The 23,247-nt window shown below is 47.9% G+C and overlaps 1 protein-coding gene across 2 annotated transcripts in view; it reads left to right on the forward strand.

The window, feature by feature from the left end:
• LOC138521767 (E3 ubiquitin-protein ligase TRIM39-like) overlaps window positions 1-23,247 on the forward strand; it is a 519,559-nt gene that overhangs the window by 298,158 nt on the left and 198,154 nt on the right. For both annotated transcript variants that reach the window (XM_069634833.1, XM_069634834.1), the window contains exons 5-6: window positions 3,062-3,177; window positions 10,982-11,002. In XM_069634833.1, coding sequence (XP_069490934.1) covers window positions 3,062-3,177; window positions 10,982-11,002 — 137 coding nt within the window. The remainder of the gene's footprint in view (window positions 1-3,061; window positions 3,178-10,981; window positions 11,003-23,247) is intronic.

Below are 23,247 nucleotides of genomic sequence, written 5' to 3' on the forward strand. Positions count from 1 at the left end.
CGGCTGTATGTCCATTATATCCAAGTCCACCTCCCCCTCCTCCTCACCTGTCTCTTCTGAAGAGATTTCACGTTGACGGGTATTTCTTTTAGTTTTCTTCTTTTTTGTGAAGAGAAATGGTCTTCCGCGGTAGGAAGCCACACTGATTCCCTGTAAAACAGGGAAACCGGCGACCTCTCTCCTGCAGAGACCAAACGAAGAGGGGGAAAAAAGCAACAGCTTAAAAAAAACCTCTTCAAGCAGAAGAACAACCGGTCGACAAGGTTCGATCCGGTTCTGGTGGACCGTATGATGCAATAAGGAGTCCCAGGAAGGTACAGACCAAAAGGTGATGTGGCAGATGATCGTTCTCTGAAGACGTGGAAGTCTTGGGGGTGTAGCAGTCGGATGAATCCTGGCCAGCAGGATGAAGAGAATGTGCCGTGAAGGAAGGCACTGGGACCAGCACTGCGCAGCGCGGCCCGAGGAGCGGGAACGCTGCAGAGAAAAAACAAAGCCTAGGTGGAAAGGGAAACGGGAGAGAGAGCAGGGAGAGCCGAGAAAGAAGGTAAGAACCCGTGCAGGGCAAAACGCGGGAGAAGAAAAGGGAAAGAAAGGCAAGTGCGTGCGGGGAAGAGAAAGTGAGCAGCAAAATACTCAGAGAAAGGGGGAGAGCAAGAGAACTCAACCCCGTAGAGGGAAGCAGCGGCAACAATGCAGCAGCAAGCGGAACAGAGCACGGCAACAAACCGAAAAGGCAAAGTTGCAATGCACCGATCCGGAAGCGAAGGCGGGGCTAAATAGGGAAGCAAGGCAGAACAGAACAAGACTGGACCGTTAACCAGGAAGGAGGAAAAGCCGAAACGGAACACTCTAATGGCGTCGCCAGCGCCAGGCGTTCCAAAGACGCCAGCGGAACTTGCGGGCTGGCGGCGGCGTGACATTCACACTTATTATGGTGCTCTCTTCCCACATTGGTGTGGTGCTTACTTCCTGTGCAAAGGTGCACAGGAAGTAAGCACCACACCAATGTGTAGTGCCATTGCTATGCGCAGATCCAGCGATCCACACCCAGCAATGCACTTGGTTGTCTTGCAAAGCAGCCAGCACCCTTCTATTCCTGGCCACACTCATCCCTGGTTGTCTAGTGACCCTCCCCCGACCCCCAGTAGAAACAATTGTACCCCTTCCTAGAGGCAGATTACACGGCCAAACTGCCCCCAGGGAGGGCTACATTGCTTGCTCTATCCATTTGGGGCAGGAGTGGGAGTGTGCCACCTCTACCCCTTTCATACAAGCCATCCCTGGTGGTCTAGTGACTCCCACCCCGCATGAAAAGCAGACTGCCCCTTCTTTGGGGCAATCTGCCCCTAGGAAGGGCTAAATGACATTGCCCATCCATTTGGGGTGGGCCGGGAGGGGAGGAAAGGGCCACTCCCCCTCCCCCCCTTTCAAATAACCCATCCCTGGGGGTTTAGTGACCCCCCTATCCCCAGTTACAACAAATGTACTCCTTCCTGGGGGCAGATTGGCCGCCTACCCTACCAATCTGACCCCAGGGAGGGCTACTTGGTATGCCCCCATCCATTTTGGGTGGGGGGGGAGAGGCTCAGCCCCCTTTCATTTATCATAATACCTTGTGTCTAGGGTGCCCCCAAATCCTCAACCACCCAAAACACGAAATACAAAACACTTTTTTGTTTTTGTTTGCCCCTTACCTAGGGGGATGGGCACATTGGTGTGCCCATCTGCCCCCAGGGTGGGGTAAACGTTATGGCCAATGCTTTAGGGGATGGGGGAGGGTCTGCTTAGTAAGCAGCCTGCTCCCCCCAAACTTAAAAACCATATCCCTGGCGCTTTATTGGCATTGCTGGGCGCGCGTGATCCGCGTCCATCAATGCTTCAAGGAAAGGTGTTGTTGGAAAGGGGAGTATCCCCTTTCCAACAACACCTCCCTCTTATCAAAACGGCAGAGAAATGTCAGAGATCGAGGCAGGGAAAGGGTAAAACATACCTTCTCTGCCGCTGCAGCCACCGCTGCAGCTGAACATTTTACTTTGTTTCACATCAACGTGCATTACGCACGCTGACGTGAAACTGAAGGAAATCCAACCCCTGGGCCGTGAGGAGGAACCACCTCCTCCTCACATAGCCCGGCTGTTGTATTTTAGTTTTGTACGATCGCTTCCTTGCTTTGCAGCGATGGCACAAAGTGGAGTGAGTAATCTCGTCCTTTGCACTCGAGGGGTTAATGTGTTTCAGATGTTTTCTTCTGTTTGTGCCTCCCTTTGGTGCTTTTGTTCCATTGGCTCATATTGATGTCACTGTGGAGCTGGGGCATTTTCATCTGCTCATTCTTCACTTTGGTGCTTTTTTTCCCCAGTTTGTGTGCTTTTTGTATGGGTCTTTGAAAACGCCAATGCAAAGTAAACCTCTGCATTAAACCTTTTCTACATGAAAAGGTTTACTAAACTTCACCAAATTTGGCATGAGTGTTGAGGGTGTAGCCAGATCAGGTGCTTGTCCAATTTGTTAAACGTTCATGAAAGCGGTCATGATTTCCATTTTTCCTACATAAAGTGTTATGTAACGTTTGAAATGTATACATCACACAACTGGAAAACCCCTCTAGAAGGACCATAGTCCATGATCATTTTTTGGGAATAAAATAGATAAAGGGGGCAACATCGATATTGAGTGGAGTAAAATGAAAACGGTGCGTTTTTTATAGATCAACAGATCTGCTGTTGGTTGAATAATACACTTGAAATTATTAGCTAAATTAAGCTAAATTAAATGTACACTCAATTCCTCTAGAATTTCCATGAGATTGGCTTCTTGGGAAACATGTGCAAGTAAAACTGGGCCCCTCTTCTGGAGCCTTCAGCTAATTCATTTTTCTTCTGACAATGGAAAGTCTAGAGTTTGAACTCTAAACTCACCACAAAGCAGACCTACAATGCGTTGCCAAATGCCTGGCCTGTGCCCGTACCTAATGGAAGTTCCTATCTATTCTAGTGCTTCACAGTAATAAATATGCATATAAATGCAGTCACCTGAAATATTGCTTTCTTGTCCACAGAGCTGCAGAAATCAAGAGTCTCCAGCTCCGTGTCGTTTGTGCTGAAATGGGCAGGAATTTTCATGATTTTGCAACACTGCATACCTATGTGCAAGAAAAGATCATGCAGCTAAAAGGCAAGTAGCGTGCGACCTAACCACCAGACCAATTTGGGGAGGATTGGGAGTTATGGAGATGTGGCATGGATCTGCTTTCTTCTGCGTCGAACACTGAACTCCCCGGAGGATAAGAAATCGCTCCTTGCTGTGTGGATGATTCAGAGAAAAATTGTTGCAGTTAATGTTACTGATAAGAGGCAATTTTGTGAAAAAGGATAGATTGAAAGCAGTTGATGTAAGGCAGCCAAGGGAGTCTGCTGCATGGCAAACCTTTCCCTCCTTGTTTTTGTGTTTGTTTTTGATTGCTGAAGTTGACACACATACCTTAAGTACACCTCCAGAGGCTCTGGAAAACAGGTCTCCAACCCCGCATAAATTATCCCTGGTTCACTTTTCCTTTTTTTAAATTAAGTATTCTATGTAACACAAGCAGGATATCAACATTAACTTCCCAAAACTTGATGGCGAGACTGGTGGGGAGGAAGGGATGACCAAGCCCCTGTTTAATGTGGTTAGAATAGAATGATTAACTCTCGCTTTAGCCCCTTGACTACATTCCTGTATCGAAACCCCACTCATAATCGACCTTTATTTCTTTCCAAGTATAAACTGTGCTTCTGAGTCAATAACCGCTAGGAGTTCACACACCCTTCCAGAAACCTCCCCTTCATGATCCCAATGTCATCACATTCTGTCCCAGAAAACCACATGCTCAAAGTTCAAAACAGTTCTAGTGCTCTGTGTTCCCATCTTTACCAGAGTGCCCATGTAAGCAGGCCATCTCTGGGCCTCTTACCCCCACACATACCTCCTTTGGAGCACTTGTCGCCACTGCTTTCCATGCGAGTCATGTTCTTTTGGTGTAATAGGCGAAGAAGAGTCTTCTCCTAAGTCTTCAGAGGGACCTGCCACCTCCTTGTGTATTGAGCATAGACCTCATGACCACATAGTCAAGTGAATCTCCTCTAGTTTGTGCTACAGGAGTACTCTGCCAAATGAAGCTCTCCTCTAATTTGGGGGGACCGACATCCCCATTGACATCATCCTGCTTTAGGCTTCATCTTGTGGGCAACCACACAGTTTGAAATTAAGATTCAATGAGCAGGAGCTTAAACCAGCTCCTGGGTGTCAGGCTTCACCCAGTAGGTAGGAGCTACCTCTGTGGAATCGGGAGCAAGTACATAGTGCACCACAAATCTACTTCTACGTGAGATTGTTTTTATCTTTATTGACCAAGTAGAACAAAAGAAAAAGCAGTTGTTCATATCAATGTTAAGATATAGAACTCACTCCTGATAATTGTGTTGTGCATTTGTAACAATGTGTGTATCAACCAGATGCTAATAAACATCTACACCCTATTATTTCAACTGCCTGCTTATCTATAATTCCCCCTTGCCCCCTCAGGTCATCGGCAACTGTGTTAGCCTACATTGTTCCTCGATATTCTGTCAATTGTTTACTCTTCTTCGTCTGGCAAATGGTCCATTATACATAATCTTGTAGGGTTGTGCGGTCGATGGGCATCCTTAAGGCCATACGCTATGAAGGGAGACCAAACCATCCCAAACCGTGTTAAATAATGGATGGCTGCTGTTTTTTCCATATTAAAGAATTCATAGTACCATTGAACAATCAAGGGTGTTTCCCTCTTCGCCCATTGCCTCACAGTACAACGCTTTGTGCTTAGTATCAGGTTTGCGCACAGCACTCCCTTCTGCCTCCTGATCGTGGGGTCTCCCGCCCAGGGCTATTGAGCAGTACCAAGGCTAAGTCGAAGGTGAGACTAAACCCTAGAATCTCTAACTCTTGATTTCACTTCCTGCCAGAAGTGTTTCAATTGCGGGCACGCCCACCAGATGTGCTCCACCGTCCCATCCTCCCAGCATTCTCGCCAGCACAATGGGGAGATGGATTATTTCATTTTATTCAACTTCTTTGGTATGTAGTGCCACCGATGCAGAATTTACTACTGCGCCTGTTATGTATCTTCCATTATGTTTAAATGTGTACCTGAGGTGTCTGAATTCTTCATTAAAGTTCTCAAAGGCAATGTCACATATATTTTTTTGTAAGGCACTAGCTGGTCTTGGGAGCTAAATGTAGCTTCTGGCAACTGTTGGTTCCAAGCTAACCAGGCTCTCCTAGGCTAGAAGCAAGGCACTAAATGGCTTGCAGCAATTTTGAACCCGAACACTTCAGTCCCCTTACTGATCTACATGGGAACTTATTTTTCCTGGGGGGTTCCACAACGGTCATCGTACCACTCATGAATGGTCATCCATGGGGTTTGGCAGAGCCAATGACATTCCGGGCAGATAGCAGACCCGTCTGCAGTATCCGTACGTAGAGTCGACCCTGCCTTTCAGCGCGGCGTTTTGCTACACCCCACTGGCAGATGTTTACTGCATAACGTTCAATCGTCTCTTCAGCCTCTGCTCATGGGTGAGGCCTCAGTGACCTCTCCCATCTTGGAAGCCACTATTGAACCTGGGGGGAGAAATACCTGATGGTTTTTTCCATAGTCACAATATTTGTTAATGAATATTAGTGATTGGTTCCCCTTCATCTATGGGTGTTTATGCTGGTACAAAAAAGGCTATCGGTGAATTCCATCCCAGATGTGAAGCCTGCCTGGGTGCGAGACAAGAAGATGTCTTGCTCCATCAAAATATGGATACGATTAAGGCAAACTTTGCCAATATTCTAATTACTTGGTAGAATTACCTGTTGTCTATAAAATGTGTGATCATTTGCTGGATTACTATAAACCCTTTTGTGGATCGTATAAATTATTGCTGAACACCAGGTGCTAAGATTCGATTTAGTTCAACAGTGTTGAAGCTAACAATTCAGATGCCAGTAAGGGGCTCATGCATGACGAGATTAAATGGATGAGGGCCTTGCTACTTTTTGTTTGGTGCAATTACCAAAGATTTATTTTATTGAGATGGTAACTAATATGGAAACGTGTATGATCATTGTATGTGGTGCGATGCGATCTTGTAAATTCATGGACCTTTAGAATTTAAGTAGTGATCCTCTGCAGAGACTTTAGTTGATACATATTTGGAGTGGTAAAAACTGTGCCTCACTAACATTATCCTTGGTTTATGAGGCATATCTAGATGACTCCCAGTTTCCAGAACAAGGTTTCATTCCCACATTTGGCACCTGTATTAAACTGTTACCATACTCTGGCTTCCTGTTTATTTTTTTTTTGTCACCAATTTTTATAGGTGGAGCATGCAGACTGCAATTCAGATCTGTCGTCCCAAATCTTTTGCCATCTTTTTGATTTTGAGGTGGACAGGAGTGACCCCGAATTGGGCTTCATTACCAGTTGGTTTGCAACCCATAGCCATCACGTGCAAATACCATGTTGGTTTTGAGTGACAAGACGTATTGGTCAATGATGAGCTCCAGTTGTTGGACGAACATGGTTTAGTCAAATTTGCACTTGTATAGATTAATATAAAAATGATCAAGGGTGTTGTTTTGGGTACTCAAAGTAGCTGATGCCGTCAGTAAGGTGAGTTATGGCCATTAACTGTCTTTGGTTTGTGGAGGATCAAAAATTCCCCATACAAATCCTTTCCCTTTCACCTATAACTCCACTGCCACTGAGTGCTTAATATTGGTTAAGGTGGTTTTAAAATCACCCATGATATTGCATGGAGGATTATGATCGAAGCCATAATATTCATTCTGGTAAGTAAAGTTAATTTGTTAAACCTATACATTGTCGTCCATCCCATTATCCTGGTTATCAGTGTTGAACCTGTAGCTCACTGCCCCTAGCGACGACACTCCTTTGTTGTCTGAAGACATTTGAATCTGGTTCTTTACCTAAATGGAAGATCGAGCTCTATAGTGAAGTCCTCCAGCTAGCAACCCTCAAGGCTCTTAAACGCTGACATAAAGCGGGCACGTCGCCATCCAGGTGCCTCTTCCCAATTGACCGGGTCTCTTGGAAACAACCTATGTGGTGGGAAAACATCAGACTCCATCCAATGCCCATCTTACTCTGAGGTTGAAAATTATAGGAATTAATACGGGTTACTGGGAATGGTAAGATTTGATTGGCCCTCCCTTGGTTCGTGGTGGGACCCTGGGTGGTGACTTGGTCAATCTGTGCCTATGGCCATGATGTGGCTACTTCACCTCGGATGGAACACAGAATGAAATGACGGGGTTTGCAGTAATGATGTCACAAGGAGAGTGATTTGGACTTGCGTCAATCTACAATCGCCAAATGTTATATTTCTGTAGCAGGATCTAGGGCTCTATTGAGTTAAGAGCGCTGTGGAATGGCTTGGTCTCTGACGTACCTCGATTTACATCTGCATGATGAAGAGGGTAAAAAATAACACCATTAGACGAAGACTGTAGCCCAGCTGAGACACGAGAGACTCAAGCTAGCGCTGATGAGCAAAGGGGGAAGTCCGACTCTGAGACCCCCCCCAACCCCCTTAGCAGGAGCTGAACGGTTGAGCGACGCAGTCTGCGTGGTGCGCAGGAATCCCAAGTCCTCCATGGAGCGCTGTGCATCACTAGAGGCAGAGAACCTGCTGAACCAGGGGCAGCTGGGAGAGGAAGCCACTTACTGAGATGGAAGACGTTTCAGCAACCTGCTCCTCCCAGACTGGAGGAACGAGCCGAGGCAAAGCAGCTGACCGTGCAGTCGAGAGCCAGGATGAGTAAGCATGTCCGTGCAGGCCTGGGAGACTGCCTCCACATGCGAAGCACACCGCTGGAGTGAATCGACCTGGCGCTGCACGTAAAAGCGGGAGGAGAATGGTGTAGCAGGCACACAGGGGCCTGACATTCCGACCCCAGAAGGGTCAGGTGAAGGCGATGGAAAAACCATAAGAAAAGCAGGGCCAAGTGCACTAATGGTCCGCACAGGGTTAATAACCGGAATAACCCTGGAGGGGTTGAAAGAAACTGACTACAAACAGAACAGAAGGTCGGGCTGAGCAAGCCCCTGGCCTACCCGAGGCCGAAAGCAGGAATATCTGAACAGGAACAAGGACAAAGTGTGTGTCAAAAACCAAGAGGTACAACGATGCCCTAGGGCTGTTGTGTGTAATACAAATGTTAATAAATAAAAAATAATAATAATAAGAGGACTTTGTAAGGTACAATGTATCTCTGAGGAGGGGATAAACCAAGAACTGTTTTTACTAATTGATAAAGCAGTTTTGTGTCAAAGGAACAGTAAGACATTTTGTGTTTTTTGATCACTGGTGCCACCAGGCGAGAGATTAAAGACTTTTTGTTGGAAAAAAACGTTTTGTTTGTTAGTACCATCAAAAAAGGAAGCTGAAGACTTGAGAGCCACCCTATTCTAAATGGTAACTTAGATTGTCTTTCTTTAGTGGTAGGATAGATATTGGGGTAGAGTAGGTTTTGACAGAGGACATATTTTATTTTTTGGACTAGGGCATTAATCTTGATGGTCGGGTTTTGAGAAGGTTTTCTTTAATTTTAAAATTATCTTGAGACATGTTATCTAGTCAGTCTCCTGTATCTGACTTACCACAGCTGCCAGTAGGCCAACCCTGCAGGGCATGTTGGGCATGACCGTGCTACCACTGAAAGTGATCAAGCTCTCTCTAGTCTGCCTTTTGTAGAGGCAGGTCAGGGTCTTCAGCCTGCTTCCCAGACCTGCTTGGGGTTCAGGATGGGGGGTTCATTATATCCAGGTGTTGCTCTACCAATGTTCCTGGGAACCTGCCAGCCCTACTCTGGGGTTGGCTGAAGTAGCATCTGCTCCAGCGAATAACCCTCCTCCCCAGGTCCCGCTCCTAGAAGGGTAACTGAGAAGGGATAGCTGCTGCTGCTTACATTGAGGTGATGGTACCAATCTGCACACTTGTAAGAGCCTGTTTCTGACTTTTGACCCCCCCCCGTCCCCCAACCCCAATTCCTCACCGACTCCTAGAAGGGGGAAGAAGGTGCTTACCTCTGCCAGCCTTGCTAGGCAAAGACCTGTGCTGCAGGTGGGCCTGCCCGCTCTGACTGCAAATGATTGACCGCCGCAAATGAGTGATCTCTTGTTTTCCAAAGTCGGCTATGAACTAATGTCCCGAGCCTTCCTTCAGCAGAAAAAACCCTTTTTCCTAAAGGGCCAGAAACCCTCTCCCCGCTTCCCTGTTATTCCACATTTATATCTTCCCGCCTTCATTCTAGCATTTGGCTGATCAGTTGGTTTTGTCATTTTGGGCTCCTTTTTTCTCTTAGTCACTTCTTCTGAATTTTGCTGACGATTGTGCATGAAGTCTCAGTCCACAAACCTTTATCTTGTGCCAATTCAACCATTTGTAGGTTTTTGGTATGCCCAGCATATGTATACATATTTATCCTATTTTGCTATGCTGTTTTCAAAAAAAGATGTAAAAAGTAATGTTACATTTTGGATCTGATTGCAATCATTTAGATTCTGACATGCGGGACATTGTAAATATACGTTTTGAAGGAAGTCTAATATTGACATGCTTTTTGACTTGAGGCGTAGCTCTGAGTAGAATTGAAACCAACCTCTGAAAGGAGGTAGCACATATCTGGCACATAAACATTTACATTTTTAAAGTTTTTTTTTATTCATAATTTATCAAAATGATGGAAAGGATTTTGAAATACATTGAAACAGATATTATAAACTATCGTGAATAGGTGTGGAGAGGTGTGCCTGTTTCTTTAGATGGCTTAATGTGCTCTGGGGCTGCTTAAAAGTATTTTAGTTCGGACTGGGATGAGATTGAAGTGAAAGTCTGCACTTGGTTATGAAGCACAGTGAAAAAAGGATTCGGGCAGAGGTCCCAGGCATGCCGGCTTGTCTTTTGTGCCAAAAGTTACGGTGACTGCAGAAAGGCCTTCCTTGTTCCCTTGCTCTGTCCCTGATGGATACCTTGAACTCTGGAGGTAGGGGGGTCCAGAGTTAATGAGTAACACCAAGGGGTGTTCTGTTGGCTCTGAACCGAGTTCTCCCTGCAATTCCCTTATTCGGCTAGTCTCCTGGGTGAAATCTGGACTTAAGATTGTACTTACCCAGGATGACCCTTTCTAGGCTACATATACTGCGACCTGACCCTACAATGCTTTAGCTGCTTTGCTAAAATGGATGTGGTTGCATTCCATAGCGATGGGGGTCAAAGGATGCAGAACTCAACATTTTGCTCCAGTATTCCGTCCTGAATGTGCAAATATAATTAATCCCCATGCAGTGGTCAGTACATTTCATACAGCTATCCACAATGCTTTATTGAATGGCTTAGAGAAGATAATTGTAAATCTGACATTACCACTTATTATATGTAAGATTAAGAATTGTATGGAACATGTGTACAATTAACATTTTCAGAGTTTATAATTGTGATTTATTAATTGAATTGAGGATATCAAATTGTACCAATACACAAGCTTGATGGAATCAGTATAAACTGTTGATGAAGGAGGATATGCTTTAGTTAATTGATTAGTTGATTTATTTTTATTTGTGACTAGAGTAAGCCTAGAAAGAAGCACCTTTTTTTCTACTTTTCTTTACTTGGCGGCATGTCCTGTTCAAGACTCTAAAGAACTACATAGAAGAACACTTCTTCCATCAACTTATCACTTTCCCAGCACTCGTTTGTTAGTGAAATTCTTAGTAAAGAGTATGGACAGAATGTGTTCTGGGACTACCATCAGTTGCTCGGAGCAGCAAATTATTTTTAACATGGTTAATGCTATCCTTTGATATTAAAGCATATAGTACAATTTTGAATGCAGGATAACATACATGTAAATTCTGATACTCTTTATTTCTCCGATGCAGAAACCTTCCCGGATGAACTGGGTGAGTTTAATTTTTTCATCTTTCAGTTTATAAAGGCATAGCTTTAACAATATTCTGTTAAAATCCATACATGCTGTAAATGACAATTATAATCAAAACATAACCTGCACCTCCTCAGAGGTATTCTTCCTTTCCTCTCCTTCCCCTAGAAGTTCACTGTCTCCCGAGCCCTGGTTCTCTCAAAACTGGACTACTGTAACCTACACTCCGCCCTCTGCAACTTATCCAGAACAGGACTGCGAGACTTGCCCTTGGCCTCAATCCCAGGGACCGTATCTCTCCTGGACTGAAATCTCTACACTGGCTCCCATTGGCTGCGAGGATTAAGTTCAAAACCCTCTGCATTGTCCACAAGGCCTTCTGGGGCCTGGGGCCTAAATACCTTCAACTCTTTTCCGAAATATCTTCCCTCTCGAGCTCTTCGCTCATCTGCCTCCAACTCCCTCAGGGTCAGCCGCTTCTCCAAGCGACGAGTTGGGGGTAGATCTCTCTCCGCGGCAGGGGCCTCCCTGTGTAACAGCCGACCTGCCTCCCTGAAACTTGAGGAGAACATCTCTGGTTCTGGAAGCACCTCAAAACCTTCCTCTTGGCTTCTGCTTTCTCTCCCCCTCGTCCCTGCTAATTCTTGACTGAAACTGCACTGAATCTCCAACTGGGCCACTCTCACCGATCTCGGTCCTGGCCCAGCCACTCTCCACTTGCACTGCCTCCCTGGCAATCCCTGCACTGCGGGACTGTCTCTGTATCCCTAGAGCCCCCTTCCCAGCACTTGTCTGCACTTACCTTGCACTTGCCACCAGCTGGCCCTATTATCTGTTTTTCTACCCTGTACTGCACTTCCCCCCCTCCCTTTCCCCTTGCACTTTTCCCTTCCCCCTACCCATGCACTTGCGCGATCTGAATGACACCTGGCCTAGTAGGATCGTTGTCTGTCTTCCCCCGTTCCCCCCCCCTCCCTGCCTCGTCGCGCCTTGAAACACTTGTGTATAGGCTCGTTACAAATGCCATATATCATATATCATATACCTATTAAAAATTACATACAATTTGAAACTAAACAAAATGCAATGCTGCGCGCCACTTAAAAATTCCCTCCACGTAGGCATACATTGAATTAATCTTCACCTTCTGCCTTAAGATCCTAAACTTAATCATTCCTATATTGTGGGGCTCCGAGTCATGCCACAATGTAGACACTAGCAGCAAAAGTGTGGCTAGTGTGAATATTTATTTAGCACACCCTACAAGTCCCACACCCCTAAACGTGGTCCGATATGAAAAGCCCATCCGTTTTTCGAACAAATGTGCCTTGGATTTTTCTCAGCAGTCCTTATGCAAAATGGAGTCGAAAATACTGTATGCCTGTGCTGCAAGAAGGAAAGCCTTACTAATATGAAGGTTTGGGCTTCAGGGAAATTGTTTCTATACAACTCACACTTTAAGGCAGCTTCAGAATGTTCTTGAAACAAGCAGGGAGAGTTGAGTGAGGAACAGGACAGAGAGATGTGCTCTGAGCAGGTGACTGGCCAGTATGGAGGGGAGACAATAAATGTGGTTTAAGAGGATGCCTGAGTAGAGTGGCTCTTAGGAGGGTTTTTCAGAAACACTACGGTTGTAGGGTTTTTGGAAGCGAACATTCGTGCCTCACAGATTCACTTGGTAGAGTGGCTGAGCAGTAAGGAGATCAAGACGTTGGTGTAAATTAGTTAATTTTAATTTTACCCTAACATTTGTGTAATGCCCAGACCCACAGGTATCACAGCATTTGTACAGGGTAGTAACAAAGTTCTAACTTACAGATCATTAAGTTAGTAAGTAGTAGTACAGGAAACATAGACCGTTCAGGGTTAAATTGTTAGTCATGCTTATTGAATAACCAGGTTTTCAACAGTCGCTTGAATGCTGGGTAGAAGGGCTAATTTCGTAAGTGTGGAGGTAAGGAGTTCAACAGGTTGGGGGCTGTGGTGCTAAAACAAACCCCTCCTGTTCTGGCTAGTTTAAAGCGTCGATCAGCTAGGGTAATCTGGTCAGAGGAGCGGAGTGAGCGACAGTGCCGTTTCTTTGAGATGCAATGGTTCAAGTATGTGGGGGCTTTGTTGTAAATGCAACGGTGCGCTATTAAGGTTTTGAAGTCAATCCGTGCTTTTATTGGAAGCCAATGGACTTGTCGAGTTGCAGAAATGTGGTCCGATTTGCAGAGGCCCAGAGTTGGCCGCAGGGCTTTGTTTTGAAGCATCTGTAGCTTAGCTAGATTGGATGCGGATGTGCCCTTGAATAGGGCATTACAATAGTCTAGTTTGCTCAGCATAATGGCTCTGGAGAGTGTGAGGCAGTTGTTGGGGCTCTGGAATTGTCTGCTTAATTAGATGTTTGGCGGTGTGGGAGGTTGAAGATGCCAGAGCATTGACATGACTCGTCATGGTTAATTCCTCATCGAGGTAGACCCCAGGGTTTTGGCATGTTTGCGGACAGGAATGGTAGAGCCGTTAATGGTGAAGGAGGCGTAAGAGAGGTTGAGGGCTTTGAGGCAGGTGGGTGAGCCTACAATGAGTAAATCTTCTCATTGAAGCAAAGGCTATGGGTAGCCATCCAAGACTGAATGATGCGGAAGACTTTAATGGTCAACATACACAAGGGATTGTCAAGCAATAGATTGTCCACAAAGGTAAGTATCTATCGAATTATGTATTGATTAGCACAGTTGAATTAAGGTATGTACTCTGTTTTACATGAGTTAAAAGCCCACATGAAATCCGTTGACTCCACAATTACCTATAAATCAGTTGTCTTTTAGGGGGGTAGAAAGGGGGTCTTGGGTAAGAGTCCTGGATGTCGACTGCCTAGCTCAAATTTAACCTATCCAAGAATTAGTTTTCCCTCTGTTCCCCTGCTAAGCAACAATTTATCCAACAATGGCTCAATGAAATGTGCCTAGAAGGATTTAATCCACAACTCTTAATTCACTAAAATCCTTAGGCTTCACCATTGATGGCAGCCTGTTATTGAAACACATAGCCAAGAAATCCCATCTCCACCCTTCATAAAATCAAACCCTTAAAGCCGCTGCAGGACTTCTGCAGAGTAGCGCAGCCCCTTGTTGTCCAGCACATCGATTTTGGGTGGGGATCCACCTACCTACTTGGCTCCCCTAAAAGCAGTCCACCATACAACAGTATGTCTTTGCACAGGTGCGTGGAAATTTGACAGACTCAGAACTAAGTGGACTACATTAGCTTCCTCTCTGTGTCAAGATACTGTTCAAGACTGCATGCATCTACAAAGCAGTCACAAGTAGCACACAAGCTAACCTGGCAGCTTCTTGCACAACAAATCGACTAACCAGCTCAAATCACAACTATTTTGCAAAGCAAGGACTTGCAAAATATACTTCTCTTGTCACGCACCCGTCCTTTGGAACTCAATCCTGGAATCGGCTTGTAATGCACCCATGCACCCATAATTCTCCAATTTGGCAAATCTCTCAACCTGGATTTTTCAACACCTGACCAAGGACTAATCCCAATGGACTCGTACTCCTACGTCCCGTCCCCTTCCTCCATACTTATGGGACATCTCTCCGTCCTGTGGGATGGGACCGGAGCACTTTGTAATTTTTTCCCTCTTTCCTGCATGGGGCCCGGCACGCGGCCGTAACCCCGCCCACCTTGGCTCCGCCCCACGCATCGCCCATCAGTCCTTTTCTCAGCACGATCGGGCCAGACGCACTTGCATCCTCGGAAGACTTTCTTCCCTTTTTCCCTCTCTGGCTCTCGCTAGCGTTCGTTTACTAGTCTGTCTTTTAAACTAGATTTTCCAGATTGTTCATCGTGTCACCGTCGCTTCGCGAGGGCGGATCCCCATCCTCTTTGTTTAGAGTGTTTGGATCCGGAACACCGTTGGGACTCCTGTTTTTACTGGGACTCCCTTTCGGTCGGGGCACTTCAACATCGGTTGGAGCGGTGGGAAGAGGTGTTCGGACAGACTCCTCCTTTGTATTTTCAGGCGTTCAACGACGAGAAGAAAAAACGCCCGGTAAATTCTTTATTTTTCAGAGCACCCCGGCCGGGGGATACCTTTCCGGGTTCCTCTCGAGCCGGCAGGGGCGTTGATCGCTCTGTTACCGGGGTTCGCCCTGAGGTGCCTGTCGGGCCTAATAATTCTACCAGAGTTTTCTCTGAGGGTCTCCGTAAGGGGCCTGTGTCCACCGGAGTATGCTCTGAGGCCTCTCCTGTGGGGGCTGTTTGTAGGCCCAGTTCTACTGAGTCGTGGGGTACCGGAGCTTGCTCTGAGGCCGCTCTTTCAGCTTCCCTCAAAATCCAAACCGGGGTGCGCCCCTAGGTCTTGGCTGGGCTTGAGGTTACCAAACGGATGTTCGAGGCCCGTGCCGATAAGGCTTCTACCGGGCCTAGGTCCGAGGTCCCTCGTACAGAGGCTAAGGATACCAACAGTTCTGAGGGGCCGGGCAAGGCCCTGTCGGTGACGGCGCACCGTTCCTGCTCTTGTGGTGACACCAGATCTGTTGAGAGGGCAAAGAAGAAAGTTTCTTCTTTTACCGGCAGTGCCGAGGCCCTTCCTTCGAAGGCTCAGTTGGCGGTTGGTATGTCGCAGAAACATTCCAGGCCTCATAGTACCGGCTCTGCCGAGGTTCCTTACGTTAAGGCTAAAATTAAGACCCCTGACCCATCGACGGGGACCCCTGCCTCACTTCCTCACGTGCCACAGTTCCCCTCAGATGAGGACAAAATGGCGGCCGTTCCCGCCTCGACCATGGCGGTCATTTTAGGTTCTACCCCTACAACTAGGGTTCGGTCCTTCGGGTGAACCTAAGGTCCCTTGTGCGCATCCTTACCGGCCGGTTTATGATTGGAACGCCCGGATGCCTCTTCCGCACAATGTTTTGTTGCCCGCGGTGGCGGCTCCCTTGATTTATGTGGATTCGTCGGTGGAGGGGCCGGTGTGGCACCCTTCTCCGTTACGTCCCTGGATTTGTCCACCTCATGAGAGGCCTCCTCAGGTTCCGAAACAATCTCCTGAGGACGCTTTTTTGCGGTAAATTTCAAGCGCTTATGCGCACCGACCCCATGAAGGAATATTTCAAAGGGCTTTTCAAGGATCCTGACCTGTCAGATGACCCTCAAGGCGATCAGGACAACGAGGACCTTCTCCGCTCTATCAGAGCTTTCCATGACCGGGTGCTGGACATAAGTTTCTTAGATGTTCCGGTACCCGAGGCACCTGCTCAGCAGGAGGGTGTGCTTTCTGGGGCGTTCATCTTGTCTCCTTTGGAGCGTACCGGCCTGTTCTTGCAGAAGGACGTTCCGGCCGAGGTCCGTAGAGTTTGGGAAAAACCACACTCGGACTTTTTGTCAATAAAAAGATTGACGCGCGGTACAGGCTGCATTCTTCGGAAGAAGTGGCCTTGTCGTCTTGTCCGTCTCCCACTCCACAGTGCTATGTTGCAATCCAGGCCTGCAGCATCCTCCTCCGCGACGGCTACTCAGGTCTTGGGAAAGGAGGACAAGCTCCTGGACTCCCTAGGGAGGAAAATCTTTGCCAATTCGGCCTTACAGCTCAGGCAGGCCAATGCAGAATTGATTTTGGCGGGAGCTAACATGCGGATGTGGAGAGGTCTGTCGGAGTTTGAGGAGCACATTCCGGTCGAGAAGTTGGAGGATTTCAGAGGAGGCCTTTCCGATGCCAGGGTCTTGGCCCAGGGTCTCCTGGAGGCTGCGGCTCATCACGTAGACACCTCGACTCGGGGTCTGATGCTTGGGGTTGATACCTCGTGGCAAGCGTGGCTGCATGCCACCAAGTTCTCGAAGGAGGTGCAAGAAAAGGTTCTGGACCTTCCATTTGATGGTAAGGAGCTTTTTCACTCCTACTGATGTAGAGCTCACCAAAACCAAAGACCGCACTCAGACGACTAAATCATTGTCTGTTCTGGTTAAAGCTCCCTTCAAGGCTCAAAGGCCGTTGTCGCAAGGTCGACCTTCCTCTGGTTTTAGGGGCTTCCTCGACCGCAAATCTCGCAGAGTGGATACTCCTGTGGGGAATAACCGCCGTAGACAACAGCGTACGCTGTATTTCTCCCGCTCATCAGGTTCAGGTGGCACGGCCGCCGATGAGCCTGCCAAATGTTTTCCGGGCTTGCACGAGACCCCGGTGGGAGGACGCATTGCGTCTCATTGGGAGGCCATCACAGAAGACGGATGGGTCTTGTCAGTCGCTCTAGCAGGCTTCCGCTTACCTTTACCCCCTACCCCACCCCTCAACCCTTCTTTTCAGCTGTCGGGCTCACCCTCCCTCAAGGCCGAGGTCCAGAAACTTCTGCACCTCAGAGCTGTGGAACCCGTTCCCCCTTGGGGAGCGAGGGGAGGGCTTCTACTCCCGGTTGTTTACGGTGCCCAAAACCAACCAGGCTGGCCTGCGCACCATCCTAGACCTTTCCCAGTTCAATCTTTTCCTACCCCAAGAGAAACTCAAGATGATCACGCCCGGCCAGATTCGCTCCTCTTTGCAGATGGGCGATTGGGTCAGCGTGGTGGATCTTCAGGATGCGTACATGGATATCCTGATTTGGAATCCACACAGGAGATACCTCCGTTTCTCTTTGGGAGAGGAGCACTTCCAGTTTCGGGTGCTTCCTTTTGGCCTCAGTTCGGCGCCGCATGTCTTCACGAAGATGTCGGTGATTGCGGCCTATCTTCGTCTTCAGGGTATCCATGTGTATCCCTATTTGGACGACTGGCTCCTACGCAGCCTTTGTCCGTTGGCAGCAGCGGACAACCTCCAGTCTCTCCTTCACCTCCTGTTCCATCTTGGGCTGTCGAGTGTATCTGACCGGGGACAGAATGGCGGATCTGTTGGCCATGTGTCAGATGTTTGCGCAGTAGGAGAGCATGTCGGCCTGGTGGTTCCAGAGGCTTCTGGGCCTCATGTGTACTGGCTCTTCCTCTTGCTCGTCTCAAAATGAGACAGACCCAGATGGCTCTTGGGAGTTCCTGGAGTCAGGCTGTGGACCCGGATTCCAAGCGGATAATAATTCCGGATTCCATGAGTGGACCTGGACTGGTGGTCATCTCTCAGCAACCTGTCAGTGGGCGCGGGGTTCCAGGACCCAGCCCCCATGGTGACTATCACGACAGACTCCTCCCTTTTGGGGTGGGGTGCGACGTTAGATCTTCTTCAGGTCTCGGACCTCTGGTCACCTGAGGACAAGCTCCTGCACATAAATCATTTGGAGCTTCTGCCGATTTTTCTGGCGCTCAAGGCGTTCAGACCTCTAATTGTCAACAAGGTTGTCCGTATAAGAACGGACAATGTGGTATCAATGTATTACATAAACAAGCAAGGGGGAACTAAGTCTCACCCTCTCGTGGACCTGTCATCCAGATTTGGGAGTGGGCCGTGCTTCATGGGGTCTGGCTGCTTGCAGTGCTCATCCCAGGCCAGCTGAATGTCACCGCGGATGCCCTCAGCTGGCAGACAGTGGTCAGCTACGAGTGGGAATTGAAGACGGAGATCCTCTCATGGATTTTCTCGCGTTGGGGCACACCGGAGGTGGACCTCTTCGCCACGGCGGTAAACGAGAAGCTTCCTCAGTACGCCTCCAGAGGGGGGCTGGGAGACTCCTCTCTGGGGGACACACTTGAGAGCTTACGCCTTCCCGCCTCTTCCCCTAGTTCATTGAGCAATTTGGAAGTTGAAGAGCTTTGTCAACTGTTCTCTTCTACTGATAGCTCCGTGGTGGCCGGCCAGGTTTTGGTTCTCAGAACTTCAACACCTGTCGGTGTGTCCGCCGATCAGGTTACCAGTAACTCCTGATCCTCTTCACCAAGGGGAACAGCGGATGTGGCACCCCTCGCCACAATCGCTCAACTTGGCGGCATGGTGCCTGAGTTCACGTCTCCAGAGCATTTGGGTTTGTCTGCGGATAACATGCGCATTATCCAGGCAGCCAGGAAACCCTCGACCAGATCCCAATACAGGAGTAAACTGCTCAGGTTCTGTCATTGGTGTTTGGAGAAAGAATTGGACCCGAGGGTGGCAACGATTGACACGGTGCTGTCCTTCGTATCCTCCCTAGCAGAGTCGGGGGGGGGGGGGGGGGCGGGGGGGGGGGTTCATGTTCTGTCTTGCAGGACTTATCTCTCGGCGATTTCCGCTTACCTCTCTACAGACCGGTGTTCTTATTCCTTAACTAACCCGGTGGTGAAGAGACATTTTGCTGGCTTGACACGCATCTACCCTCCAGTTCGTAGTCTGCACCTGCCTTGGGACCTAAATGTAGTCCTGACGGCGCTGTGCCATAAACCCTTTGAGCCAATGGCTACGGTTGACCTCAAGTACGTGTCCTGAAAAGTGTCCTTTCTGGTAGCCGTTACATCAGCGAGGAGAGTGAGTGAGCTCCAGGCAATGTCGGTGGAGCATCCTTTCTTGGTCTTTCACAAGGACAAGGTAGTCCTTCGGACGAACCCAGCTTTCCTACCAAAGGTTTTTATCTGAATTCCATCTGAATCGGTCGATTTCCCTTCCGGTCTTTTTTCCGAACCCTGCCTCGGAGGCGGAAAGGGTTCTACACTGCCTGGATGTCCGAAGAGCTCTTAAGTTCTACCTGGACAGGACTTCCAAGCTTCGGAGCTCTTCCCAACTGTTTGTGACTTTCGGTAGGCCTCAGGGCAGGCCGGCGTCTATGGCATCCATTTCCAGATGGCTTGCCGCCTGTATCACAATCTTTCACCGCCCAAAAGCTGAAACCTCCTAAAGGTATCCATGCACACCAGGTGCGAGTCAAGGCAGCAGCGGTTGCTTTTCCCTGGGAGTCCATCGCTAAAACGGCTACTTGGGCCTCCCCATCTGCTTTCTGTAAGCATCACTGCCTCGATATGAGCTCTAGAGCTGACGCTCAGTTTGGCCAGGCTGTGCTGAAGAACCTGTTTCAGTAAGGGGTATTTCCATGCACCCATAGTTCCTGTAAGGAGTGCTTGGGAATCTCCCATAAGTATGGAGGAAAGGGGATGGGACGTAGGAGTATTACCAGGTTACTCCCCGTAGTGACCACCTTACTCCTAGTCCATAGTCCCCTTTCCTCCATACGCCCGCCCGCCGTCCCCTCTAATAAGGTTCCTCTGTTATTGCTAATGGGTCTTTGACCCTGCGATAGAAAAGGACTGATGGGCGATGCGCGGGGTGGAGCCAAGGTGGGCGGGGTTACGGCCGCGCAGGAAAGAGGGACACATTTTTGAAAAAAATGTGGATGCTTTTTACAAAGTGCTCCGGTCCCGTCCCACAGGACGGAGAGATGTCCCTTAAGTATGGAGGAAAGGGTACTATGGACTACGAGTAAGGTGGTCACTACATTGAGTAACCTGGTAATACTGGCGCACATACCTCCATTTGCAATACTGCGCTACTGTTAAGTTACCAGCCCAAACACTGTCCCAGCGCTTCACTGCTCACAAGCTTTAAACAGTATAAAACAACTCACTGCCAGTAAGTAAACCATCAATTAGGACACCTAGTACACCTTAAAGTTGCCAGTTCAATACAACTTTTCAAGAGCTAAAGTGGTGGTGGGGAGAAGATGATGGATTAGTTATCACAAGTCTTTAAAAAATGTGTATATCCAGACCAGCAAACTGGAAGCTATCTTAAGGAGTCCAATTGTAACCTAAAACAAGCATTCAACAAAGTTTCAGGTAAGTAGCCAGGTTTTGGAGACTTTTGGCAAAGTTATTCCATTAGAAACTACCTGCTCAAATCAGCAGTTTGGGTGGGCAGAGGGGGCTCAAATTTGTAGTATTGGTCTTCTGTCTGGGAAGGGCGCAGGTGCTGATTGTGGACAGCTGTACAATTACAGGATTCCTATCCCCAGGTTTCAAAGATAAGGCAGCAGTGGCTCTTAAGAAGGACTTTATCCGTTTGAAACTGAAGGAGACCCAGGCATGCTTACCAGCTCCCCCAGTTAGGATTGACCTTGATGGTTTGTTGCGGCATAGGGTGGGGGGGGGGGTAGGTGATATAGGAGGGACTTTGCTTGTTAACTTTGACAGCTGAGTCCTATGGTTCCAGTCCCCCCTCAATGAACTCCTGGTTCTGAAGACCACCAAGCTAGACTTGGGTTGACCATGGACCTCTGGCTCTGATCCCATGACGATGGGGGACAAACTGATTGCTGGGTCACTGACTGCTGATCCCGACTGGCAAAGTGTCTGCAGAATGAGGATAAAGGTCTTAAGGTCCAGTAAAGCTCCTTTTTGGCACAGCACAGAAGCTGAAAAGTTACAAAGCCCAGATTCCATGAGAGTGCACTGCAGGGTTCAGACATAGGGCTGCTTGAAGCTCAGACAGGAGTCCACAATGAGGCTAAGAACCAGTTGCACCCACAACTCTTCTGAGCTCAGGAGCATGGCCACAGCAGTGCAAGACCCAGTACTGATATGATCCACCAGTTCAAGGTGGATGCACCTTGGAAGGACTTCTGTCGAACTAGTAGAGCGCCACCTTGAAGTAGATGCTTTAGAGTGGTTGGCCCAGTGTCCCTCTGCTTATCATGCTTTGAATCATAGCGCTGCAGGATCTACTTTCTGAAAGGCTCCTGATGAAGACCTGCACTTGGGGGGGATGGAGGGGGGGGGAGTAAAAGGGTGCAGGGGGTGTAAAATGGCCATCTCGCGTTAGATTCATAGTGGTATCCTCAAAAGTGTAAAGTGAAAGTGCAGTTGCCCTCCGCTTGTTCGGCTACACTGTGTTTGGGAGTAATTTAAAGTAAAAAGGACACTTGGTTCCACTGTACTACACTGTGTTAAGGAGTTGGTAATGCTACACAACAGACTTAAATGGGGCGAGTACAGGTTCACTCACTCATAGCCTTAAGCACTTACCACTGTGTCCAAAACAAATGAACTAAGTAGGTGAGTGAGGTTAAAAAGACCCTACTTGAACAAAAAATCTTGATCACAAGAACTGTCGGCAGATATTCTGGGGGTCGCATTGTAAGATGAATGGGGTGGGAGCTGCAAAAAGAAACATTTCTTAAGTTCCTCAGCTCAAGCATTACCAAGATGTTCAACTATTGCAGGGACACAGGATTGCCCAGACAAATGTGTGGCTACTTCAGCAAAGTCACTAGTCAATAATAGCATAATAGTTTGAGCTCATTATTCAGCAGCCGGAGAAGGTTGAGGATGTGAAGAGCTGCTGCAGGAGAGCAGCATCTCAGAACCCGCAACGTGAGGCCTGCGCACATGGGTTAGCTGGCAGACTGTTTTGAAATGATGGACAAGACTCATAGGCTGTGTCGGCACACCATAGTGGCCTCTGCTCCCAAATACAAAACAGCTGACCTAGTAAGGGATCAACAGCACACAATCAAAACTTTAATTTTTTTTTGGGTCCCACTGGTAATACAACCTTTGCACATTATTGCATAAAATAACGCAATGAATCACCTTATAAGAGAATACGACAATTTAAATGAATGCTTCATTAATACATAACAATCTATTAATAAAAAACATTAAAAATAACACAGCTCTCGCAGTCAAATTAAATAATATTGCAACCTTATCCAGGAAAGGCTAAGTGCCCCTTATTCAATTCATATAATTAAAAGTTAATTAGTCCACGAGCAAGTTCACGGCTAAGTTCCGCTTTACCACTCGTGAGGACTTCGCTCTGCACTTGGATGTGTTTTTGGACCTTTGCCTAGCCAGTGTTTCATTTTGCACTCAAGCGGACTGCTTTCCTGGTTACACCAGCCTTAGTGACTGACACAGCCCTGCCCAGGAAAGGGCGTGTTCTCTACTATTCTGTTTCCTACTAAAGACGTCCCTACGCGCACAGCGCGCGCGCACGAGCAAGTTCACGGCTAAGTTCCGCTTTACCGCTCGTGAGGACTCGTGAGGACTTCGCTCTGCACTTGGATGTGTTTTTGGACCTTTGCCTAGCCAGGTGATTGCTTTGGCTGGAGGATTTAGACTTGTAAGCCCTCTAGTGGGAGTTCACAGCGCTCAGCAACTTCTCAGCAACTTCTTGATATATGTTTGTTTGTTTTGTTTTTACAGTGTTTCATTTTGCACTCAAGCGGACTGCTTTCCTGGTTACACCAGCCTTAGTGACTGACACAGCCCTGCCCAGGAAAGGGCGTGTTCTCTACTATTCTGTTTCCTACTAAAGACGTCCCTACGCGCACAGCGCACGCGCACGAGCAAGTTCACGGCTAAGTTCCGCTTTACCGCTTCACC

The sequence above is a fragment of the Ambystoma mexicanum genome, chromosome 13, assembly GCF_040938575.1.
Source record: "Ambystoma mexicanum isolate Mex_15411 chromosome 13, UKY_AmexF1_1, whole genome shotgun sequence".
Lineage (NCBI taxonomy): Eukaryota > Metazoa > Chordata > Amphibia > Caudata > Ambystomatidae > Ambystoma > Ambystoma mexicanum.